Genomic DNA, 22316 nt, shown 5'->3' on the forward strand with positions numbered 1-22316 from the left:
ATATACAACTGAAATCCATTAATTTGAGTCCTTCTCAGACTATTCAAAAGTGAGATTATTAACTCACATACCCTTTAGTCATTCTTGATAAATGATAGAGCCTTCTCAATTACAGATATAGCCATGAAACTTCAAGTGACAGCACATGCGAATGTTCTGCATCTAATATATGTTGTTAGCTGCAACTCCAGTATTGACACTCGTCTACCTACCGCATACCGTTTCATTGAAAGCATCTGTCAGTCACATCACAAAAGCAGACGTCACTATAAGTGTGTGTGCACCCTGAGATTGCAAATTATTATTTACAAATTATATATCAACAGATGTCAAGGCCGGTTAGCATGTAAAAAAAAAAAAAAAAAAAAAAACTTAAAAGTGAAAAGAGAGTTCAGTATACTGATCTCTATAAGAAAAAACTTGTGGTTAGTTCTGTGTGTTCAGGAAATCACAAAGTGGCCACATATACAGGCCAGCAACACCATGGTGGTGTTGTACATCAGCTTACAAGTTCAGGTAAATATAGGCTCTGTACCTGTTCTGATGAACATCTACTTTAAGAGCTGCATACTTATCTTTAATTTCGAAGTAATTTAGTGGAGTTAGGTAAGTAGATCACTGTATTCAACCCAGAGAAAAATTACGTTTTTTTTAGATAAGTAGATAGATAAGTAAGTTGAAAGTCGTAGGTAGCATTAACGGGGGGAGCCCGTCCCATTAATGGCACTGGCACAAATGATTTATAAAATAAATCACAATGGATATTTTCTGTAGAAATCATGTAATGTTACAGTTAAAATAAATGTGTTGATAAACAATAAAAAAAGAAAAGAAAAAGAGACAGCTTGTATTCAACAACTTTCAACAATGTTTTAATATATGTAGCATGCCCACACATCTCTCATTCACAAACAAAAATTAGGAACAAATTTATATTTAGTGTAAACAACGTAGGCCAGCAGTGAAGTGGATTCAATTATCATATTAATCTATCATATTAATTTGGACAGGTAACATACTCTAATTAACTACTGTAATTCTATTAAGCTAGTCTGTCAAGTCTGTCACCTACTATTGCTGAAAACATGTAATATTACTGGACAATAAATTAGTTACACTATAAATTGTTTTTATTCTGACTTGTTTAGTCCTAGCACATGTGGTCCTTAATGGGAACATAAAAAATACTACAAAAGATTACATCTGTCTCTCTGGTTGCTTTTTTTCTTTGTGTCAATCTACATGACCTCCTGAATTGCAGATTACCCTAAAAAACCCTAAAAACACATATTAAAGGCAGTCCTTTAATAAATCCACTTGCCACCTCATCTTAACTTTAACATGCATCACAAAATATTACTCATGTAGAGGTTTAGTGGTATGTAGAGAATGTATACAGAGCTTTGGATTTCATCAGCTGAGACTGAGGTGACTGAGTGTATATCTGTTTGAGCTGCATATATATTTATGGAAGTAAGCCTTCATTTATGAAAGTGATCCTTGAATTAGGTCTATCATTGGCACGTTTCAAAGTTGCTTTGGGGAGCTGATGTAAAACTTGGGTTCAGTGAAGTATCACCCTCATTTACAGGGGCAGATAAGAGGGAAAGCTGTCACAGAAAATCTCCCTCCCTCCTCCTTTCTCCCCTTATATTGAATTGCACCTTGGGCAATAGTGCAGAATGGTGAATCTTAACTTCGCCCAGCATGTGTTCTTGGCAGATAAGTAAACAATCTGGATGTGAAATGATTTTTTTTTTCGTGTTTAATTAATGCAGTAATGCTATTACACCTCGCTGTGCAAATCCCATTGCCTAAAACCTGAGACAATAGACAAAAAGTGAATCGCAATCCTCCTGTTTTTTCCCCAATTCTTCCTTTCTTTCTTTTTTTTTTGAAGCCGAACTGTTGTGCGAGTGTCTTTTTTTTTATTTTACACCATTCATACAGCTTCAGACGCTCACAGCAGCGTTAATATTACGATTATTACTTTATTAACAAAAGAAAACACGGGCAAAAATCTGGATACATATTATAGTGATTATGTGAATCATTTGTCATTTGTTACGCCGGTCTTTAGTCTGACACGTTTTGCTGTTGCAACGTGATGCAACGTTTGTCCGCAATAACGAGATTTGACCGTGTGTTTAACAGGATAACACAATATACAGAATTATGAATTATGAATACGGCGTAAAAATAAATAAACGACCCGTGGATACATATAAATATATCCACACGCACGCATAGACAAACGATATGTGGTTTTATATAATATTTAAGATAAAAAAAATATATCAACACGTTAATTAAGGAATTTGTTGTATTTTTTTGTATTAGATTTACAGCTATAAAATGTAATTTTTTACACCTTTACATCATGATAATAAGATTAAATTGATCCACATGATAAAATGAATTCGTCCTTGATAAATAAAAAGTGACTCAGTGGTTTATTGGTTTTCTAGATTCCATGAAGCACTTTTGAACAGGGAAACACTGGTTGAAGGGTTCTCAATGGGACCATTAGAGATTTTCCCCAGAATGACAAATTAGTGTTCGTTTAGGTTTCAGATGTTCTAATATTATATGTATTATATTTGATACTCGACTATAGTGCTGTTTTATTTTTGTATTTTATTTAGTTAGTTCTTTTGTTAAGAAGGTTGTCAATGTTTGTCTGTGAATTGAAAGGTGTAGCTAAAGACGTATCAGTTTGTTTAGATTGAGCTGAGGTGTGTCCATGTGCTGCAGGTGCTGCTGAGCCGAGCAGGCTGAGCAGGTCGGACTTGCATGAAACCCTTTGGGCGACACACACACACACACACACACACACACACACACACACACACACACACACACACAGCCCTAAACATCGCAGCACATAACGAGGCCGCTTAAATATCACACTCTCACACACACTTCCAAACAGCAGCACATAACCGGGTCACTTAAATATCTCTCACATAAACAAACAAACACAAACTCTCTCTCTCTCTCTCTCTCTCTCTCTCTCCTACTCAGTGCCTGTTTAGAAACATTATAGCATTTAAACAAAGATTATATATTTCAATATAACAGACAAAACACTATATAATAAAAGGTATTCCTTGACGCAACTTGACACAAATGAACACGTATATGCAAGCATTTGTTTAACACTGTAGGTTCATTCTTGCTGCATGTGTCAATATTAAATGAGATCAGCTACAGTAAGGAGTTCGTTTCAGTGACTTCGGGTTTAGCGCAGTGAACATCTGACAGTAGGAGAGTCTTAAAGCAGTGTTCATTCAAAAGCACACAAACCCGATTCAATAATATAGGACAAGTACGTGCTGATATTGTGGAATGATCTGCATTAGATGTTTTATGCGTGTAAAATAGACCGTTTTTTATTAATATTAAATATAATTTTATTATATTCATGTCCGTATTTAACAGAAACCTTGTAGGTAGTAGAAAACACTGAACGTGGTGTCATTTAAATCGTTCAGATAATGTGATTTCTTTAGCCTTGTGTAAATGGGGTACTCACATGCACGTCTTATAAAAGAATTCAGGAAGGAAAAAAAAAGCGACAAATAAATGGCGAATTGTGTCCTAAACGGAACAGATGCTAAACTGCGGGAGTCAATGAGATGCTGATGTTAGTGTCAGGATCAATTGTAATTCGTGTCTTTTGTTAAAGGCGTTGGGGTTTTTGTCTGAGAAGCCTTTAATTGTTTTGCCATCTAATTTGGATCGAATGGTCCCTAAGGAGCGCACCGAGGAAGCCGAAGGTTTGACAGCGGTGTTATCTCAGTGTCATCTGTCCCCCTTCTCACACACTGGGCTGTTTACACACTCCTCCTGCACATCTGTACAGATCCTGCTGCAAATACACGCTTAATTACTTTGCACATACGGACTGCGAGTAATTATTCTGATTGCTTTAAATATTACGGGTTTAAGAGTTCTTGCGTAACCATTTCAAGTGCAATCAATCGTTTTAATATTTTAAGGGATAGAAAATATTATTTGTATTGAATTATTATAATTATTTGTATTTTAAAATAATGTGGAAACTTATATAACCATAACCTAATTGAGGTGTTATTTAACTGACAGGCTACACCCTTTACAGTGATGTTAAATACCAAATATATTTTGTCGGAATTATTCGGCAAATATTCAATATAACCAGGTTGTGTATAATTTTTGAAGACAGATTGTCTTTATTCAAAATGTCTTTGCTCAGGCAAATGAACAAAGAATCGAGGTATCACCAACTTGGATACATATTCCTTTCCATAACATTATTACAGCTTTTAAATGACCATCGCAGTTAAAAAATAATAATCATAATAAAACCACAACATTAACTGCTTCGTTTTTTTTTTTTTTTTCCAAACTCCAGCTTCGTCTTCTTCCGGTGAATTGTGACAAGCACTGAACCACAATTCGGAAAAAAAGAAAACAAAAATAAAGGAAAAAAAATGTAAAAAAAAAAAAATAATAAAATTCATTTGATGCTTAAAGTGGTTCTTCTAATTTTATGCACCAGTTTGATAAATAGCCTGTCAACAATATAACCCGTATGTTCATCCAACTCCAAAAAGTTCAATGCCTGATCCAAACCATTTTATCTGAGTGCTAAAATATAAGTACAATATACAAGAGATACGAAGGGTGAGTCACTTGTGCAAACCAAACGGGCTTTCAAAATAATAATAATAATAATAATAATATAACTAAACAAAAGTTATTAGTATAGCATTAAAAATGTACATAATAAATAAAGTTAAAGGCATCCTTAATCGGAAAGCCGTTAATAAATGTTATAACATTTACATTTCTTACAGTTCAGGGCTCCTTGATCTCTCACATCTACTCCCAAGTTCCCATGGAGGGGTCCGGAGGAGAAAAAGACGGGAAAAAAAAAAAAACGGGCTTGAGAAAGCGAAAGTTTTTCTCCAGGTCTCAAAGTCCTCTGGGCCTCTGCGAGGGGCTTCGCTCGTCTATCTGGTTGCTTCATGCAGCACAGACATCAAGCTTGCAAACAGGGACCCTTGGGTCAGTTTACGCGTTTCAAGTTTTCATAGAGCAACAGCGTCTTTTTTGGGCTGTTTAATAACTGTTTTTATAACCTGTTTTATTTATTTTTTTCATTAACATCGTTCAAGTTTCCAAAAGAAAAAAAAATGTCTTTTTCCTCTTTTTTTTTTTTTTTTAATGAAGGGTCTCATCACTGAAGCTTTCCGGAGAGCAGTGCGTTTTCTTCTGCGCTGAAGACCCTCTGTTAATGTGGCTATTCATTCATTTATTTATTTTACATCATTACAGTTTCCAGACAAAAACGTCTTTTAGGTTCAAAAAAGCAGAAGTGCCTTTAGTTTTAACATGATAGAAAGTTCGGACACCCCGACCGTATGTTTGCTCTTGTAACTTCGATCCTCTTTATGTGATTGTGTGTGAAATCGTGTGTATGTGTGTGTGTGAGAGAGAGAGTGTGTGAGAAAGTGAGTGCGTGTGTGTTTTACGTGGTTCAAGTTTCCAAAGTGAAAAATTGTCCCTCTGCTGAACTTTTTCCCACATGGTTATTTTACATGGCCGTGGCGTGTGCGGTCGGGTACGGGTCGATCCCGCTCTTCCCCATGCCGGGGAAGAGGATGTAGGCGACGGGCGGCTGCAGGCTGGACGCCGCCGACCACGCTGTGCAGTTGCAGGGCACCACGTAGCCCGGGTTGGTGGGTGACGGGTGTGTGTGTGTGTGCTGGCCCGGACACGCCAGGCCGCCGAACGGGCCGTTCTGGTAGCCGAGCGAGGAGGCGTAGGGCAGCGAGCCGGCGGCGGCAGCGGCAAGGGCGTGTGGCATATCGGCCATCTTCTGCGCGGCGCTGGAGCTGAACTGACTCGGGTCAAGGAACGAGTAGGGCGCAGAGGCCGCCGGCGGAAAGAACGCGCGCGCTTTTTCCGAGCCGGAAACCAGCAACGAGTCGGCACCGGAAACCGGAAGTGCTTTCAAGTGCTCAGCATCGCCCAAGTAGGGTAGTGGGAACACATACCGGTCCTTCTTGAGCAGGTTCTTGGGTTTGCGGCGCGGCCGGTACTTGTAGTCCGGGTGCTCTTTCATGTGCTGCGCGCGTAGCCGCTTGGCCTCATCAATGTAGGGCCGCTTCTCAGACTCGGAGAGAAGCTTCCACTCGGCACCGAGCCTCTTACTGATCTCAGAGTTGTGCATCTTGGGATTCTCTTGGGCCATTTTCCTCCTCTGGCCGCGGGACCATACCATGAAGGCGTTCATGGGTCTCTTGATGTGATCGGCCGGTTTTGACATGGCTTTTTTTTTTTAGGCGACAGTCACAGCGTTCAGTCCTTGTTAAAAAAATAACTTTAAAAATGGTAATGCCACCAAAACCGAGTGGAGAAAAATTATTCACCTGTCTTGCTGAAGGACGCCGATCATGCCACTTCTGGAGAGTCGAAGAAGAACTGTAAAAAAGGCATCAGTGAAAAAAAAAAAAAGGAAAAAAAAAAACATCCAAACCGCGCAACTCTTTCGAGTTTCGGCAAAATCTCTAGAAATGTTTCTTTCCTTCTCAACACAGAGTACAGCAGCCAAACATCCGCCGAGGTGAGGCAAAAAAAAGTCCCGCGGTCGCCGAGTGAACTCTGGGTGTCTGTGTGTGTGTGCCTGTCTGCGCGCGCGCGTGTGTGTGTGTGTGTTTTCTCTTCCCTCTCGGAGGTTTGTCGTCTTTTGCGACGCACCTGGCTTAGGAAATGAGTAGAAAAAGCTCGTGAATGGAAGCCAAAAGGCGGCGGAGTTGAAAGGCTGGGCTGCGCATAAACGGCAGGGCGTTCACTGTCCAACCTGAGCGCCCAATCAGCACTAAGACAGACAGATATACACACACACACACACACACACACACACACGCACGCACACGCGCGCGCGTAACACCTACGGACAATGCACACGCGCGCAACCCCCCCCCCGCCGCGCGGACCATATCACAACGCCAATAAAGATTTGAGGAGGCATGAATAAAAGGAGGGCAGCTACTCCACTCTCCTCCATCATCCCCTAAACCCTTTCAATTTCAGCTGTACAAACACACACCTATGGTTAATTATTAACAATTATTAGCGCGCGTGTCCGCTCCAATATTGTGGCAACAAAATCAAATATAATCGGCGACATTCAGCGGCCACGTGCTTGTTAGTGTTATAAAGAAAGGTGATTATTAGCAACACCAACAGTATAAGAACATTCTATAAAAGCAATTATGTAATTTTTTTACTAAACATTTGTAATCTGTATTTATTTGAAGCGTTTCTATGCTCATTTACACCGCGTTTCCTCACAGGCGGGGTTCGACTTGTATTTATTTTATTCCACTACAGATACACTTCAGGCAGCCAGTGGTAAAGTAGTGTCCTTTGGGGAGGGAAATGAGGGGAACACAAACACAATTAAAAGATTAAAAGTGCTCCAACACCAGCATGAAGAAATATATACAATACATACTAAATAATTTATAGAATAAAGCGGCTATTGAAATGAAAGTGCTGCGCGTCTGAGCAGCGTCCCCTCGGGCCAATATTTATTAAACGAGAACAATTGTCCAGAAGTCTCCTGGGACAGGTGTGTGTGTGTGTGTGTGTGTGTGTGTGTGTGTGTGTGTGTGTGTGTGCGCACATCTTTAGCAGCTCTGATCTCCCAGCAAAGCGCCCTGGTGTAAAACATGCCCACATAGACCTCATACTGAATCGGAGGTCAGCACACACTGATGTTCACACTCCAAAATCTGATATCAGGAACACTTTAGAGTTCACTTTGGAGTGTTGTTTTTTGACTTCATTGTTATTATTTTGGCTGAACACGGGAAAATGTCGAATTGTTGCCTTCAATAACGATTAAAGACAAAAATTACAGTGGTGTCATTTTTGAATTTTCCAGTTAATTGTGTAATTAGAAAATAAATAAATACATCTGAATTCGCTTAACGTGGTGAACTAACCAATTTCGAGTAGTGAATATAAATATGTTCATGCAAAATGGTTTTGTTTGTGTCCCTCGTTTGTCAAGTAAATTCGGGATTCATTTCAAGTAAAACAAATGGATGTTTGAAGGCGTCATGGTCACGCCGGAATGTGTCTCTCTTATTGTGGTTTGTTTTGTATTTTTTTCTCCTGGAGAAAGATGTTTAAAGCAGCCCATACTGAAGGACATTAACATGTAAATGTGACTGTTTAAAAAAAGATCAGTGTAGTAAAATCAGCCCGAGGCGAGGCAGGCTGAGAAAGCTGATCTATCAAAGGCTGCCTCTGATTTGAATCCTCACTGAAATCCAGTTTTGGCCCAGTGTGATCTTTAACACAGAGAGATGGCCCTGAAGATGTGCTTGCAATTTAGCATGTTTCTGATTTCTTAATATAGCTATAGAATATAGCATATTCATCTACATTCTAAACTATACATCTTATATTTCCACAATTTGGGCGAGAGTCTGGACTAAACACGTCAACGAACATAATTGTACTACTGTGCTATGTATTGTCTAACCTATACTGGAATGCTGTTAGAGATGTTAAAATTGAATATTGTTTTTTTTTTTTCCTGTTTTAGCAATAACACCCAGTTGCATCTCTCGTGTTTATTAGCTCACAGGTGATCGTACGCCTTTTCAAGTTTTCTGTCAAGCATATGCCATATAATCTTTACAATGTGTATATTCTGAAATAAACAATACTGAGAATAATTTTGTTCAGAAATTAATATATATTAACATTTTAATAGACATTTGAATATATAAACTATTTTATTTTCCCATATGTAAGTATGTATGTATGTATGTATGTATGTATGTATGTATATATATATATATATATATATATATATATATATATATATATATATATATATATATATATATATACATGTGGTAAAATAGTTTTTGAACGCGGTGTAATATGAACTGAGTGGATTTAAGTAAAGGATTGAGTGGATTTTTTTATGCTGATATTTATCATGCTTTGCTTCTCAGCCTCCCACTCCATTTCACCAGTCTGCAGCAGAAGCATAAATTACAGAGGGAATTAATGTAAATTATTGGGGGGGGTATATTCTCGTGAACACAGTCCATTTTAGACACAGAGGAGAAATCCGTTCAGAACCATAAAAAGTTAAATTTGTGATATTATCCATAATAAATATGTAGTTGTGCAACAGTTAATGGCAATAGATATACAAAATAAATGTAAAAACGTGTTTCTATTTTGTGAAGAAAAATCACATCATGCCAGAGCACTACGCCTTTATCTGAAAAACACGATCCAAAGGCAGGTCGCAATCACTGAGCAAAAATAATTAGTGGAGAGACGAAGTGAGTTTATCACTTCCAAACATGATATTCACCAAATATCAGAAAATGTTTTGAATTTGCTATAGAAAAAAAGAATGCACAGAATATTCCAACTGGAAGAGAGGGCTGAATTGTTTTAGAAAGCTAAATCTTGCGTGCTGAAATATCACAGACCTGTGATTTCCTGCTTCTTTTAAGAGTGAAGGTTGAGAGAGTGTAATGGCAGGGATGGAAAGTGGGTTGAATTAAACATTAAATATAATAAAAGAGTTTTTAATCCTGAAATGCACAAATATTAAATATCAGCGTAGATATTTCCACCTCGCTGACCATATCAATGGGCGGATTCACACGTGCCTCTCGAAGCAGACGTGAACCTGTAGGCTGCATGCCGCTATCCGCGCTTCTCCTGCCTCGCGCCGACACTGACGCTATATGAGGTCACGTGGTCCAGAGCAGCGCTCCAATCTGCGTGCTTGTGATCTAAAGACTGAACGCACGCGGCAGGCGCGCGCCGCTGGTCGCCTGGTAACCCACACTGCGCGCGAGCCGTATCAGTGTGTATTGGAATGAATTAGTACAGTAAGTCAATTAGCGGCTTTTCACATCAAAAGGAACCTCAAATTTGCTCGTAATCAACTGGATACAAGGGTCCCTTACACCTGGAACATGTTAGGCCTGATCATTTTAATCTTATCTTCATTTGGTCAATAAACCCATATACAAATCTTATCTTTGGCAATAAACCTATATTTAAATCTTATCAATGGCAATAAACGTATATATAAAATATTATCTTTGGCCATAAACTAATATTTAAATATTGTCAATGGCAATAAACATATATAAAATCTTATCTTTGGCAATAAACTTATATTTGAATATTATCACGTGGACAAACGTACATTGCTAAGTTCAAACATCTGGATGTAAGCAGAACAATCTTTAAATTATAGCAACTAACACCTGTATCCAGGGCGACCTGCAGAAATGCTTTAGAGACTTCTTTAATACACATCCGCATGCTGGTATACAGGTTAAGATGTGAAAAAGCCTTATTAATTAAAAATTAAACCATATTGTTTTATGTAATTAACTTTAATTCTATATATGACACACTATATAAGATTTCCCAAATCTAACACACATTTTATTCATGTAATTTCACCCTAGTATGGGAGTTTCATCAAACAGCTTGCACCGTGACCAGATGCTACATTCAATCAAAATGTGAAATCTCCAGACATTATGCTTTGTTTATATCTCCTGGAACTTTCATTGTTTTTGCTTGAAGATGTGTAGCATTGATCTGTGTCCAAATACTTCCTAATAAATTCTCGCATCAATAAAACAAAATATTTGTTTAAAGCGTTACTTATAAATATTGCATACGCAGAAATATTTCAGAAGAAACGAGACGCCATTTTTAAACCCAGTGTCATTTAACTAACCAATGAGTGTTAAACTATATTTAATAGCGAGGTAACTTTGCGTCGGCTGGTTTTTTTTTTAAATTGTAATTATCAAACTAATTGCCAGCAAACCGATCAACTTATCGCACAAGTCTTGTGTAAAGGTTTTGGAGTGATAAATTGGCATTGCATATTATGCAGGGTTTTAAAAGCACTGGCTGTACGCGTTCCGATAAATTACAACAGTGTTATAAAAAACACTACCAGTGTCCCAGTAGACCATTCAGACTGCAACACATCGATCTAAACCCAGGCGTAATGTGTTAATATCACCTGAAAAGCAACATATTCGGTCCTAGCGCCACGTGCATTCGGTTCCAATGCGGTGTTTATTGCGCGGTAACACTGAGTGGTGTGTTCTCGGCCCTAATTCTGCCCTGACGCGTCATGAACGCTCCTAATAAAGAGTTGAGGGAGTGTGCGCGCAGTTGACAGGGCGCGCGCTGTCGCTCTCCATGGTGCTGATGCGCTAAAGCGGCTTGATACACCACTAAATTGCGCTCCCACTCAGGACTCCAATGTCGACATTTTCAGTGACTATTTTTCCTCTTATTTCTATTCTGTTTGCTTGATTTGGCTCGCATGATGCTGTCATGCGAGACTTCTTGCGAGGTTTTGCTACAATGTCCTACAGAAAGGAATGAGCGTTATTTGGAACTTTATGTGGTATGTTCCTTTATGTTCCAACATCTTCACCTCTTTATTTCAAAGAAGGTGTTTATGTAAAGCTCTTGTTTATTTAGAAAATTTGGAGACTGTAAAATGTTCTAGAGAGGAGCCAACTTTATCTGTGCACAAACGTTTTGTAAGTCAGTAAGCAGACAAATATAAAAAGATAAAAAGGTGAACACTTGACAACATAGAAGTTAATAAACACCTAACAACAGTAAAAAAAAAACTGCACATACAGAACAGCCAAAGAGAAAACTAAATTGCTTTCAGCATCTTGGCATGTGAACACTTAATAATGCATAGTGAGGTAAGCTGATTGTAATGCTAGGTTGGTGGCAAATTTGGAATCTCGCTCTGAATGTATATGCTACCTTTCTGCAAATTCCAGCATCTGCTCTTTCTGATTACCAGACTTCAGGGAAGGTCCAGAATATTGTGCCTATTCTGAAATCAGTTTGTCGAAAAACGTTGACTTTTCTGCCCTCCCCATCTTCTTCCTCTCCACACACTTGCATTATTTCACATATTCAAATTGGCACTGTTTGTTCTGGCCACAGCTTTTAGCTTCCATTGCTCTCCAGTGTGGAAATCGATTTTAGTTAGCTGTCACAGCCTGCAGTTTTCTGGCACCTCTGCAAAATTATATATATTTACAAATAAAATTGCTGTTTGGTTTGGAGAAATTTCATTAACCCACACACTTTTCCAGGCTATTTTTTAAAGTGCCACTGGGGTAAGGATCATAATACTATTTTGGGAAAGCAGTAAAAAAATGCCCATGCCCCAGGATTGGACACCATTTGTAGGGAAGGACCAGGCCATCTTCATCTGTTTACATATCTGATTTCACTCTCACAGCTCATATCGCTCCATATCAATCTATGATTATCAATAGCATAGGCAGAGACAAAATCAAAGACAAAATGAATGTGGCCAGTGGGAGACATAAAAACTCAAATCGACAATTATTTTTACAATATGATATTTCACTGGGGAGAGCTGAATAAGGGCCTCTCATTGCTGTGCCACTCATGGAAAAAGCAGAGTTAATGGAAAAGGAAAGGCAGATCCAGTGATTGAATGAAATAAAACAAAATGGAAATTAAAAGGGATTCAAGGCATCAGTTGATAATGAAAGAAGAAGGGCAATTCTTCAGAGACACAGCAGAAAGCATTGCACCACTGTACAATACAATTAGGATTAAAGGGGCCAGTCACAGATAACAGCAGATAGGGATAAATTATCACCCAAAGAGGAAAATGGGGCCTCTTCTCTGACCTTCATTAAGAAGAAGAAAAGCTTTCAGAGGGCTGGGACAGCTTGTAGGGGAATCTCAGCCTTCTCATCTATTCCCTGAGGAGTCAGCTGAAATTTATACCAAACAAACACTATAAATGGATTTTACATGCTTAAGCGCTCCTAAAATACCAATTGACACCAATGTTAATAATGAATAAAAACTGGTTTAGAAATGCAAGACAAGTTACACTGAATATATTCAAAAATCAGGTGTATTACAGCAACAGCTATATAATGGCAAATAGCTATTACCTTGTCATGGGTATATTACAAATGAGTAAAATATTTGGAAATGTAAATAAAAAATATTTATAAATGAATTAAAACAGCCTAGCATTCTGGATTTAATTTTTAGACATTCAACCAGCTATAAAAACCTGCTATTTAGATGTTTTAAAAGAAAGAATGCCTAGACAAAAGCATTTTTACAGACCCAGCCAAGAAGTGAGGTGCACAGGAGGAAAAAACAAAAGGTCAAGCATGAAAGTGAAGCAATTAAAAGATCTGAACACTTTTAAAGGCAGATAAATTGATTTAGATGTAAAGCTCAAATAATAAACATTGGTGCTGATTGATTTTCCCCCCACATTGCAATCTTTTAAAGCATTATGAGAAATCAGTTCTCCTTTTAATTTACTTTTTGTGATTATCAATAGACCAGCCGTTCAAAAGATAATTCTATTTGGCTTCCCGCTGGAACTGTTCTATAAAGCGCCTTTCAGTGTTTTGGTCTTTTGATTCAGTGCTCTAGTATGTTGATCAGAAAAAAAAACATACTATTATTTCTTTACTTTTCAGCTTTTTTCCCCCTTTTCACTAATTTGAAGCTGTTAAACATTGGTTTTAACCAATAACTGTTCACTCCCCATTATTCAAAGCATATTGGATTTGTGCTTTTTAAGAATTTTTTCTGTTGCACAAATTATTTTTCTGAAGTAGTTTATATTCTATTAGATATGTTTATTCAACAACAAACACAAAGTTTTGAATGCAACAAATTAGTGTGACCAAAACCGATGCTTAGTGAGATGCAGCCTCCCAGTGTCCAGAAATCAAATTAGAAATCAATGCACATCTCTGTCTTTCTGCCACCCTCGCCTTTTCTCTCTCCCTTTTTTGATTCTAGAAGCTATTGTAGGCTGTCAAACAAAAGGGTTTTCATCAGAACCTCTTAACATAGCCCCCCCTTTCCCTCCCATCTCTCTCTCTCACTCGGCCACCAACTCCTTCTATCCCTTCCCTTTCTCATTCATTTATTCCACTGTGTGTGGAAATAGGACGGGCAACAATTAATTTCTGAGTGAATTCAGCCCGGATCTATTACCCACTCTGTGGCTCCTTTTGCTCTAATGGAAATCTATTTCACTTCTCTTTTGTGTCCAATATAATTTAATGCCCATTTTATTAATGGCCTGAAATAATTATGGAAGCCTTTTGTGATTTTTGAGTATGTTTCATTTAATTGTGCAATAAATGTCTAATCAGGGCTCCCATCTGAAGCCATTATGGCATTAAAATTAACAATTATGCCACAAATGTCTTGGTGAATGCGTCCGGGTCTATAGAAATCGCTGCCGATAACAAGACGCACATACATCATTCATGAGATTTTTTTTCACCAACTAGAAAAGGACAGTGAGAGATAGGAAGACCAGACTGAGAGAGAGAAAGAGAGAGAAAAGTGTGTGTGTGTGGGAGGGAGAGAAAGTTTCTTTATTCCTTTCAACACAGGGGATGCCCAAAAGATAGGGTATTCTAAAACTGTGTCACCCACTCCACTTCCTTTCTTTACTGGTTTCTCTCTATCTCCCTTTAATTTGCCTCCCTCTTTATTTTTTCAAGTGACAGATTTCACTCGGGGAATGGAAATGTATTAAGCGTTAACTTCAGCGATAAAATATCTATCAGCCCTTTGCGCCTCTTGCCTGGTCTTCCATTCTAAGCTGCGTGGCACCCATTTCGCCAGTGTGGGTGACCGAAGGCAATTAAGGAGACTTTCTTCTCTCTCTTTTCTCCTCTTCCTCTTCCTCCTCCTTCTCTCTCTCTCTCTCTCTCTCTCTCTCTCTCTCTCTCTCTCTCTCTCTCTCTCTCTCCTCTTTTCTCCCCATCAGTCTGTCTCTCAACTCATGGCTCGGCTGCTCAGCACACCAACAAGAATTGTTTCCTTAGTTGCCAAGTATCCAAATTTCACGGTTTGACGGAACTTCATCTGCCAGGAATAAAAAGCCTTGTCAGTTCCTCCTTTTCACTTCCCAGCTAATATCCACAATTGGTTTTGGTGCATCTATTTGAACTATTTGTGTTTGACTCTGTCTCTTGATCTGCAAATGGCCTCTGTAGATTGTGGATTGTTCATCACTCATCACTGTATTTCAATACGTATATTAAAATGTACGAGTCTGCAATCAACAAGACAACCACCAGGCACGTTAAGTGACCCGAAACATTATTTATGATATTTTTTTTGTAAGTAAGCAGACTTCTTATGCTGCAAAGTGCCATAATGTTTTTAAAGGGGGAATCTGAACATCTCAATAGAGGCTAATATTAATGACAAGTCATATACTTTAGGATTTGGCAATGTTCTATTATTTATTATATTTATCTATTATTTTAGAAATGTAGACCATAGGTATGTTCAGAGATTGGAACAATGAAAATGTCGGTTTGATTAATGGTAAATTTTTGGTTCAAATTATGTATTTTAAATGACTCAATTTATTTGTCTCATGTTAAATGTCTTTACTTTACATAATATCTAAATATTGGAAACTGATCATACTTTGAACCTGTTCTGGTTAAGAGAAATGTATACCTAGTGTTCCTATCTGGCAAATTTACCTTTAAGGACTTTTAGCTTTAGTCTAAAAGGTATTTGCTGTAAGAAGCATTCCCTTTGAAACTGCATTCAACAGGAAATGCAGCGCATTCATTCCTCTAAACGATACATACAAATCTATTAAAGTTCCTTTCCTTTAAACTGATTCTCTCACATTTAATAATCTATTTAAATGATGTGCAAATTAACCTTGGCATTTGCACAAACCCACTTTTATAAGTCACACCTTACACCTTTTCCCCCTCTTTTTCATCTCTCCTTCCACCCAATTTAATTCCAGGCGAAGGATTTCATGGTCAATTTTATTTTGCTCACTCTCAAGGAGTCCGTCATCAATTCTTCAGAACTTTTCATGTCCTCTTTTCTCTCCAGATTCGCTGCGAAATTGCCTATTCAGGTCGCTAAATAAGTGTGACCGCCATAAATTTGCTACAACGCCCCATGCTTTTAAATAGGCATTTGGAGTGCTGACCTCCAGCAGTAATTAGTTTTACTTCTTTGTTTATCCTTTTATACAAATCACACAGCCTTCTTTCTCACTCCATTCTATTCCAATCCTTTCCCTTCGACACCTTCTCACCCTGCACCCAAAAACCTCGTGTGAATAGAAAAGTACCAAAAGTCTAACCTCTGCTGAACCGCAAAGCCAAAGTCCATCTGTATAGTTCCTTACCATATTATGTCATGGAGTTTTTGTAGACCGAATCTTCAGGCATACACGAGGTCGATACAGACATAGTGTTTAAAACAGCATTGGTTAAAAACTATGTAAAACATTTTTTTCTTGGAATCTTTCCAAGTCTTTGCACATCTCACATGCCTTTCATTGTCAATGGTGTATGCACAAAATATTGTTTGCACTACAGTGACCCTCATCTGCACTGTATTGGCAACAGTGAAAGAGAGATTTGATGCTGACTATTCAATAGAGTGCATTTACTGTAGTCAAAGGCTGAGGAGAATCAGCTCTATTAACACCAGCTTAGGCTTAAGGGCAGTTAGTGAACAGGCCATCTTTGTCACCTCCTCTTCCTCCTCATTTGCATGAAGACCAGGGAACACAATAGGCGACCAGTATACATCTCCTTTTTGGCAGAAGGAAAGGAGAAGGGATCCCATGACTCCAGGATTACCCTATTATAGCCGCAATGTTTCACTAAGCCCTAAACACTGACACACATTCCTGTTCGGCCCGTTCACTTACAAACACGTCTTGTCAGGAAGGCTTACCGAAAATCTACATAATCCGCTCTCTCATCACAATTAAAGATATCAGTGAACAATGAAATTGCCTGCTCTTTGGTTTGTTTCGTCTCGCTTTAAAGAGTAGGGTTATAGGAATATGCAGGAACTGTGCAGTGGTCAGATTCCACTGTGAAAGTCACGAAATAAGGCAAGAATGAATGGCAAAATGAACTGCAACATCCAATGGGACCACTGTTATTAGCAATTAATCCATTTTATTGTTGTAGTTTGCATAGATACTGTTTTCTATTCACTCATACTACAAATTTTCAAGTTTAAAATTTTACCTAGAATAACCAAAGAATGTAAAGAGAGCTCCTTTACATATTGTAAATTCTCTTTTAATCTGGCAATTTTATTCCATTTAAGAGAAAAAAAAATGGTAAAATAAAATGCTGAATGTACTGTAGTTAATCCCAGCAGATATTTAGTATAATTGCACACCTAAGGGTGTGATATTGCTTTTACACAGCAGCTTTATATACAAGAAATTAATATTGCGTAACGGACATTTTAGACAAAATATGGTTAAATATTTGGTAAAATTTTGCTCCACTAGTATAAATAGATCTTAAAGAGGCCATACTCACTTTACATTTCAAATAGCTCACAATTATCAATACACTCCTGTCAATGGTGCTTCAGGTGAAATCAATTTCCATTTTTCTTTTACATCATCAATTTTCACATTTTGAATCTAAAGTTACATTAACAAAAATAGTGTTGAAAAAAATGTATTGGAATTTGAACGGGTGAACACAGACAAGTTAAAAAAAAAAAAATACACCCATCCAAGTGTGATTATATTAAATATATGCACTCTTTGAACATCTCTAGCCTAATAAAATTAATAGACATAAATGTTTTATGTTAAATGTACATTGTTAATGTAAATGTTTTTAAATACTTTGTAACCCTTGCTGCATGTAATGTGGATTGTCCATGAAACCATTAGGTTTTATGTACACACTTGGGTTACAGCTATAAACAACTACACGCACAGCAAACTTTCTTTTTTTTAATTTATAAACCTCTGCGCACATAATCTTGTCATTTGAATTAATCATTAAACTGCTGACCAATCAGTGGTGAGATATATAATTATTTGTAGCCATCAACAAGCAAAATTAAGACACAGAGTTTGGATGCAGTCACAACAATTTTAAATACTTTAAATGTTGCACAAATACATAAATAAAAACGTCAAGGTTTCATTTTAAAACATTGAATAAGCAACAACTAAGGATGAAGGTGTATTACTTGAATGTATGCATGTAGTAACTCAAACAGTGAATTCCACTAATCCAAGGGTCTAAGTGACACCATTCTCTGTTCAATACACAGTTAGTTAAGTGTTAAGACAGATAGGTGAGATGACCTGCGCAATGACCCTCATCATCTGCCAGCTGACTGATTGTGACATGTGACCTTGATAAGAAAGCACTAAAACCCAAAGGTCTCATAAGCATGTGATTCACTGGCGTGTGTTGGCTTAACATATAATTAACATCCAATTAATCCAAGATTGTTTGTCAACAGTCTTCATTGTCTCTCTCTTTTCTTGACCACAAAATCGGCAGTCGTAATGCAGGCAGGGCTGACAGTGATGTTATCTTAAGCTGCTTGCTCCAGTGCTGGTCTAAGGCAGATCTCTCATTTACACACAGATGAATGCACATGGACTTTCCCACTGTTAGTGAGGTCTTTCACTACACACACCCATTCATGGCCAACCCAGTTTAAACTCAGTTTAAGCTATATGTTTCTACAATCGGTGCATAAATTTGAGAGACCAGGATGCTGATAAATAAGAATGGGAGAGAGATTTGTGTGTAGTGAATGAACTATGATGAAAAGAATTCAAAGGGACAAAACGACAACTAAACTAGGCATGAAAGCCGACGATAATTACTGAGGGGGAAGAAAGGGAGAGAAATCATTAAACAAGTGAATGACTTACACAAGCTCATTAAGGCTCACGCAATCCTCTTTATTTTCCTTTTAGTTGAAGGGAGACAAAAGAGGGACAATATCCCAATAAATGTTGTTTCCTCATCCCATTCATTTAAAAAAAATACTAAGTGTGGGTGGATTAAAGTTTGATAGCACTCCAATGGGAAATGATTCTTCTATTTGAAGGCCTGCAGAATCACACAGAGACAAATAAGGAGGCAAAGAAGAGCAGGGGAAAAGAGAAGTGAATACTGTTATACTGTTATGTTATATATTGGGTAGAAGTGTGTGTGTACTTGTTGTGAGGTAATGTCGGGCTCTCCCCAAGCTCACCATTCAGATAGGAACCACCAGGGGTAGCAGCAGGGAGCAGGCGTCTGTGATTTATGGCTAGCAGCGTGGCAGATAAGAAGACTGCCTTCATTTATGGCCTTATCAGGCACACTAAAGAAAGGCCACAATTTGCCGTGTTCTTTAAAGCCCCAGATGCAACTAATCTCTCAGTGCGTACAGACAATCTGCCCCAGTAAAAACTATAGATCACACATACATCGAAAAGATCTTGGCCTTCACTCCACCAGAGGAGCTACACTACCTAAAAGGACTACGCTAAATGGACAGAGCTGATTTTCAGAACACAATAAGTGACAAGAAAAATGCTAGGGCAAGACAAAATCGAAAGCAAACAAATGAGAGAATAAATGTGTAAAAATAATACTTCGTAAAACAATAAAACATTACAGACAATGTGGCAGGTTATAATTCCACTTTTAAAAACCTCATCACATCCATTTTAATTTCCCAATTGTAATAGGTTAGCTTGACAAAACAACTGCCAAAAATTATCAAATATAAAATCACTTATTGATCACCAAAGTATGTTTTTTAGCATTAGATTAATATCATAGCTATCATTTATTGGCCCTATGGAAGCAAATGATTTGTAAGATGTATATGAACAGGGTTGTGTGTAATGCCCCCAGAACAAGTGGCAGTACCTTATTGGTGATACAGGGTTGGTTAAATTATGTTCTAATTCAAATAACGGAAGCTGGTGTGACAAAACTATTGTCTTTTCTCTTAATATAAGGCTCTATGTAAAATAAAAGTAATGTATTTTTAACAATATGACAATAAATCACTGCTCACTGTTTTAATCAAAACAAGCCTGAAAAAGGGACTCAAGAATTGTTTTACTCATGACAGAGTAAAGTCTGACTGATAATCAATACTAATCACAAATATAATTAAATGCTGAAGCTTAGGGTCTTCATTGATTCTTTTTAACCAGACAGTTTGCATTCACTTCATATCTGATCTGAATTATCACTAGGCTGTTGCTTTTAAAGCTAGAACAACAGCAATAAAAATGTAAAGAAAATGCCAAGGAAAGGGTCACATATACAGAGACGCATTAAATGGCAAATACATTGAATAAAAAAATAAATAAAAATAGAGAGGGAGAGCTAGAGAGAAAATAGAGAAAGAGAGAGAGAGAAAAATAGAGAGAGAGAGAATGAGAGAGAGAGAGAGAGAGAGAGAGAGAGAGAGAGAGAGAGAGAGAGAGAAATTGTACAAATTATATTATATTTTACTCTATAATAACCTTATTAAAATAATACATGGACCCTATTCGATTTGATAAAGTGGGAAAATGTATATAGTGTGTAATATAAAAATACATTCAGTATTTAAGAGAGAGAGAGAGAGAGAGAGAGAGAGAGAGAGAGAGAGAGAGAGAGAGAGAGAGAGAGAGAGAGAAAGAAACTGACATCTATCAAAAATAAAAAAACAAAAAAGATTACCCTACTTTCACTTTTCTTCCTCTACAGTCCATTGCCTCAAAAATGCTTTAAGGAGCTAAAGTTTCTAAAGGTTTACATTACATTACATTTACATTACATTGCATATGACAATGCAAATAAAATCAAATGAGCCCACTGGAGTCTATCTGGCAAATGCTAGCTAGTTTTAAACAGTCTAGTTGATTGGAAAGCACTTTTTTTAATGAATGTAAGAGTGAAGAACAGTTTTGTTCCTAGGTCAATAAAGACAAATGTACTGAATTTTGAATTAATTCTGTTGTACCAGTTGAAAGTATTTCAGTTATTTAATATTTATTTTAAAAATTTTCCAACTTCCTACCAGTCTGACCAGCTCTATCAGCACACATGTAGCCTCATGTCTTATATCACAGGCTGGCCCACTTCCATCTAAACTTTCCTCACCCTTGTTTTGTTTAACACACCTTGAGAACTTCAACTGAGTTGCTTAAATCTGATGTTTGATGTATCGTGTATGGTATTAAACTACATCCTGCTCATCTGGAAGAAACTTATCTCATTATTGTTATAGTCATTAAGGAAGTAAGGAAGAACACATGTTGCTACTGGTATTTCCATATCCAAAGTGCAAACTGTTATTATATATTATTGTTTAAGTGTATTATTTAATTGTGTTATTGTTAATGGTCTTGTGTTACTTTTAATACTGTGAAACTTGCTAGTTAGTTCCTGGAGTTACTTATGAAACAGCATTAACAGACAGTTCTTCCCCTTTTCACATGAATTTGTTAAGAAAATGTTAATAAGACAAAATCAGAGAAAACAGAAAGCATAAACTACTGTCTTGAAGACTTTCAAGGACATAACCCAGTCACTGTGTATATTCTTGTTATAAAATAAAACATCTGTTTAATATTTGATTTAGATTATGAGATCCACTATACAAGTTCCAATAACGAACAATGATCTTTAATTGGCCAAATGTAGAACATTAATATATACATCATCTTTTTCACATCTGGAAATTCTGTCCAGGCCATGCTGTAATGTAATATTCAATCCTTCATACTTTTATTAAGGGATGCTGTTCCATGATGAGCGCTTAAATGCAGATCTGTTTATGCTGTTTAAACTATGGCCATAAAATCTTGTAGTAGACAATTGTAGTTTGTATAATTTATAGTCCTCATAGTCATAATCCATCCTAATATTATTGCATGCATTCTGACCACTCAGATTAGAGAAACCAACTGCACTGTGGAATAAAACATTATTATTATTATTATTATTATTATTATTATTATTATTATTATTATTATTATTATCATTATTATTATTATTATTATTATTAAGTGCTGGATTAGTAGGAGCAGTATAATGTTTTTGTATAAAAGAAAATGGAAGTCATATTTGCAAAAACTCACCAGGCTAAATGACTGGTGACACACACACTTCCTTTCTATTCATCAGTGAGATTCAACCCATGAGGAAGTTTATAATCCTTCTCCTAACGCTCCAGCGAGTATAGGAATGCTATAATACTATAGGAAGTATGAGAGTTCATCCTGAATATTTTCACTGTATCATGCAATTTGATGCTTTGTGTATGGAGCTGTACAAACTCACCACCCGAAAGGGAGGAAAAGAAAAAAAAAACTTTCTTCATATGAAGTGTTTGTATATTCAAGTCATATATTCCCCATGTCT

General features: G+C 37.2%; 1 protein-coding gene across 1 annotated transcript; it reads right to left on the minus strand.

Annotated features, from left to right (window-relative positions):
* Positions 1–4189: 4189 nt before the first annotated feature.
* Positions 4190–6900, minus strand: sox14 (SRY-box transcription factor 14). The gene has a single exon (XM_046867020.1). It carries the CDS (start codon positions 6314–6316, stop codon positions 5582–5584), a length of 735 nt encoding a protein of 244 aa, XP_046722976.1. The 5' UTR covers positions 6317–6900; the 3' UTR covers positions 4190–5581.
* Positions 6901–22316: the final 15416 nt, after the last annotated feature.

This window comes from Silurus meridionalis, chromosome 1 (assembly GCF_014805685.1).
Source record: "Silurus meridionalis isolate SWU-2019-XX chromosome 1, ASM1480568v1, whole genome shotgun sequence".
NCBI lineage: Eukaryota > Metazoa > Chordata > Actinopteri > Siluriformes > Siluridae > Silurus > Silurus meridionalis.

What these genes read in the sequence shown, in the direction of transcription:
- sox14 (XM_046867020.1), bottom strand. Translation starts at nt 6,316, where the DNA reads ATGTCAAAACCGGCCGATCACATCAAGAGACCCATGAACGCCTTCATG.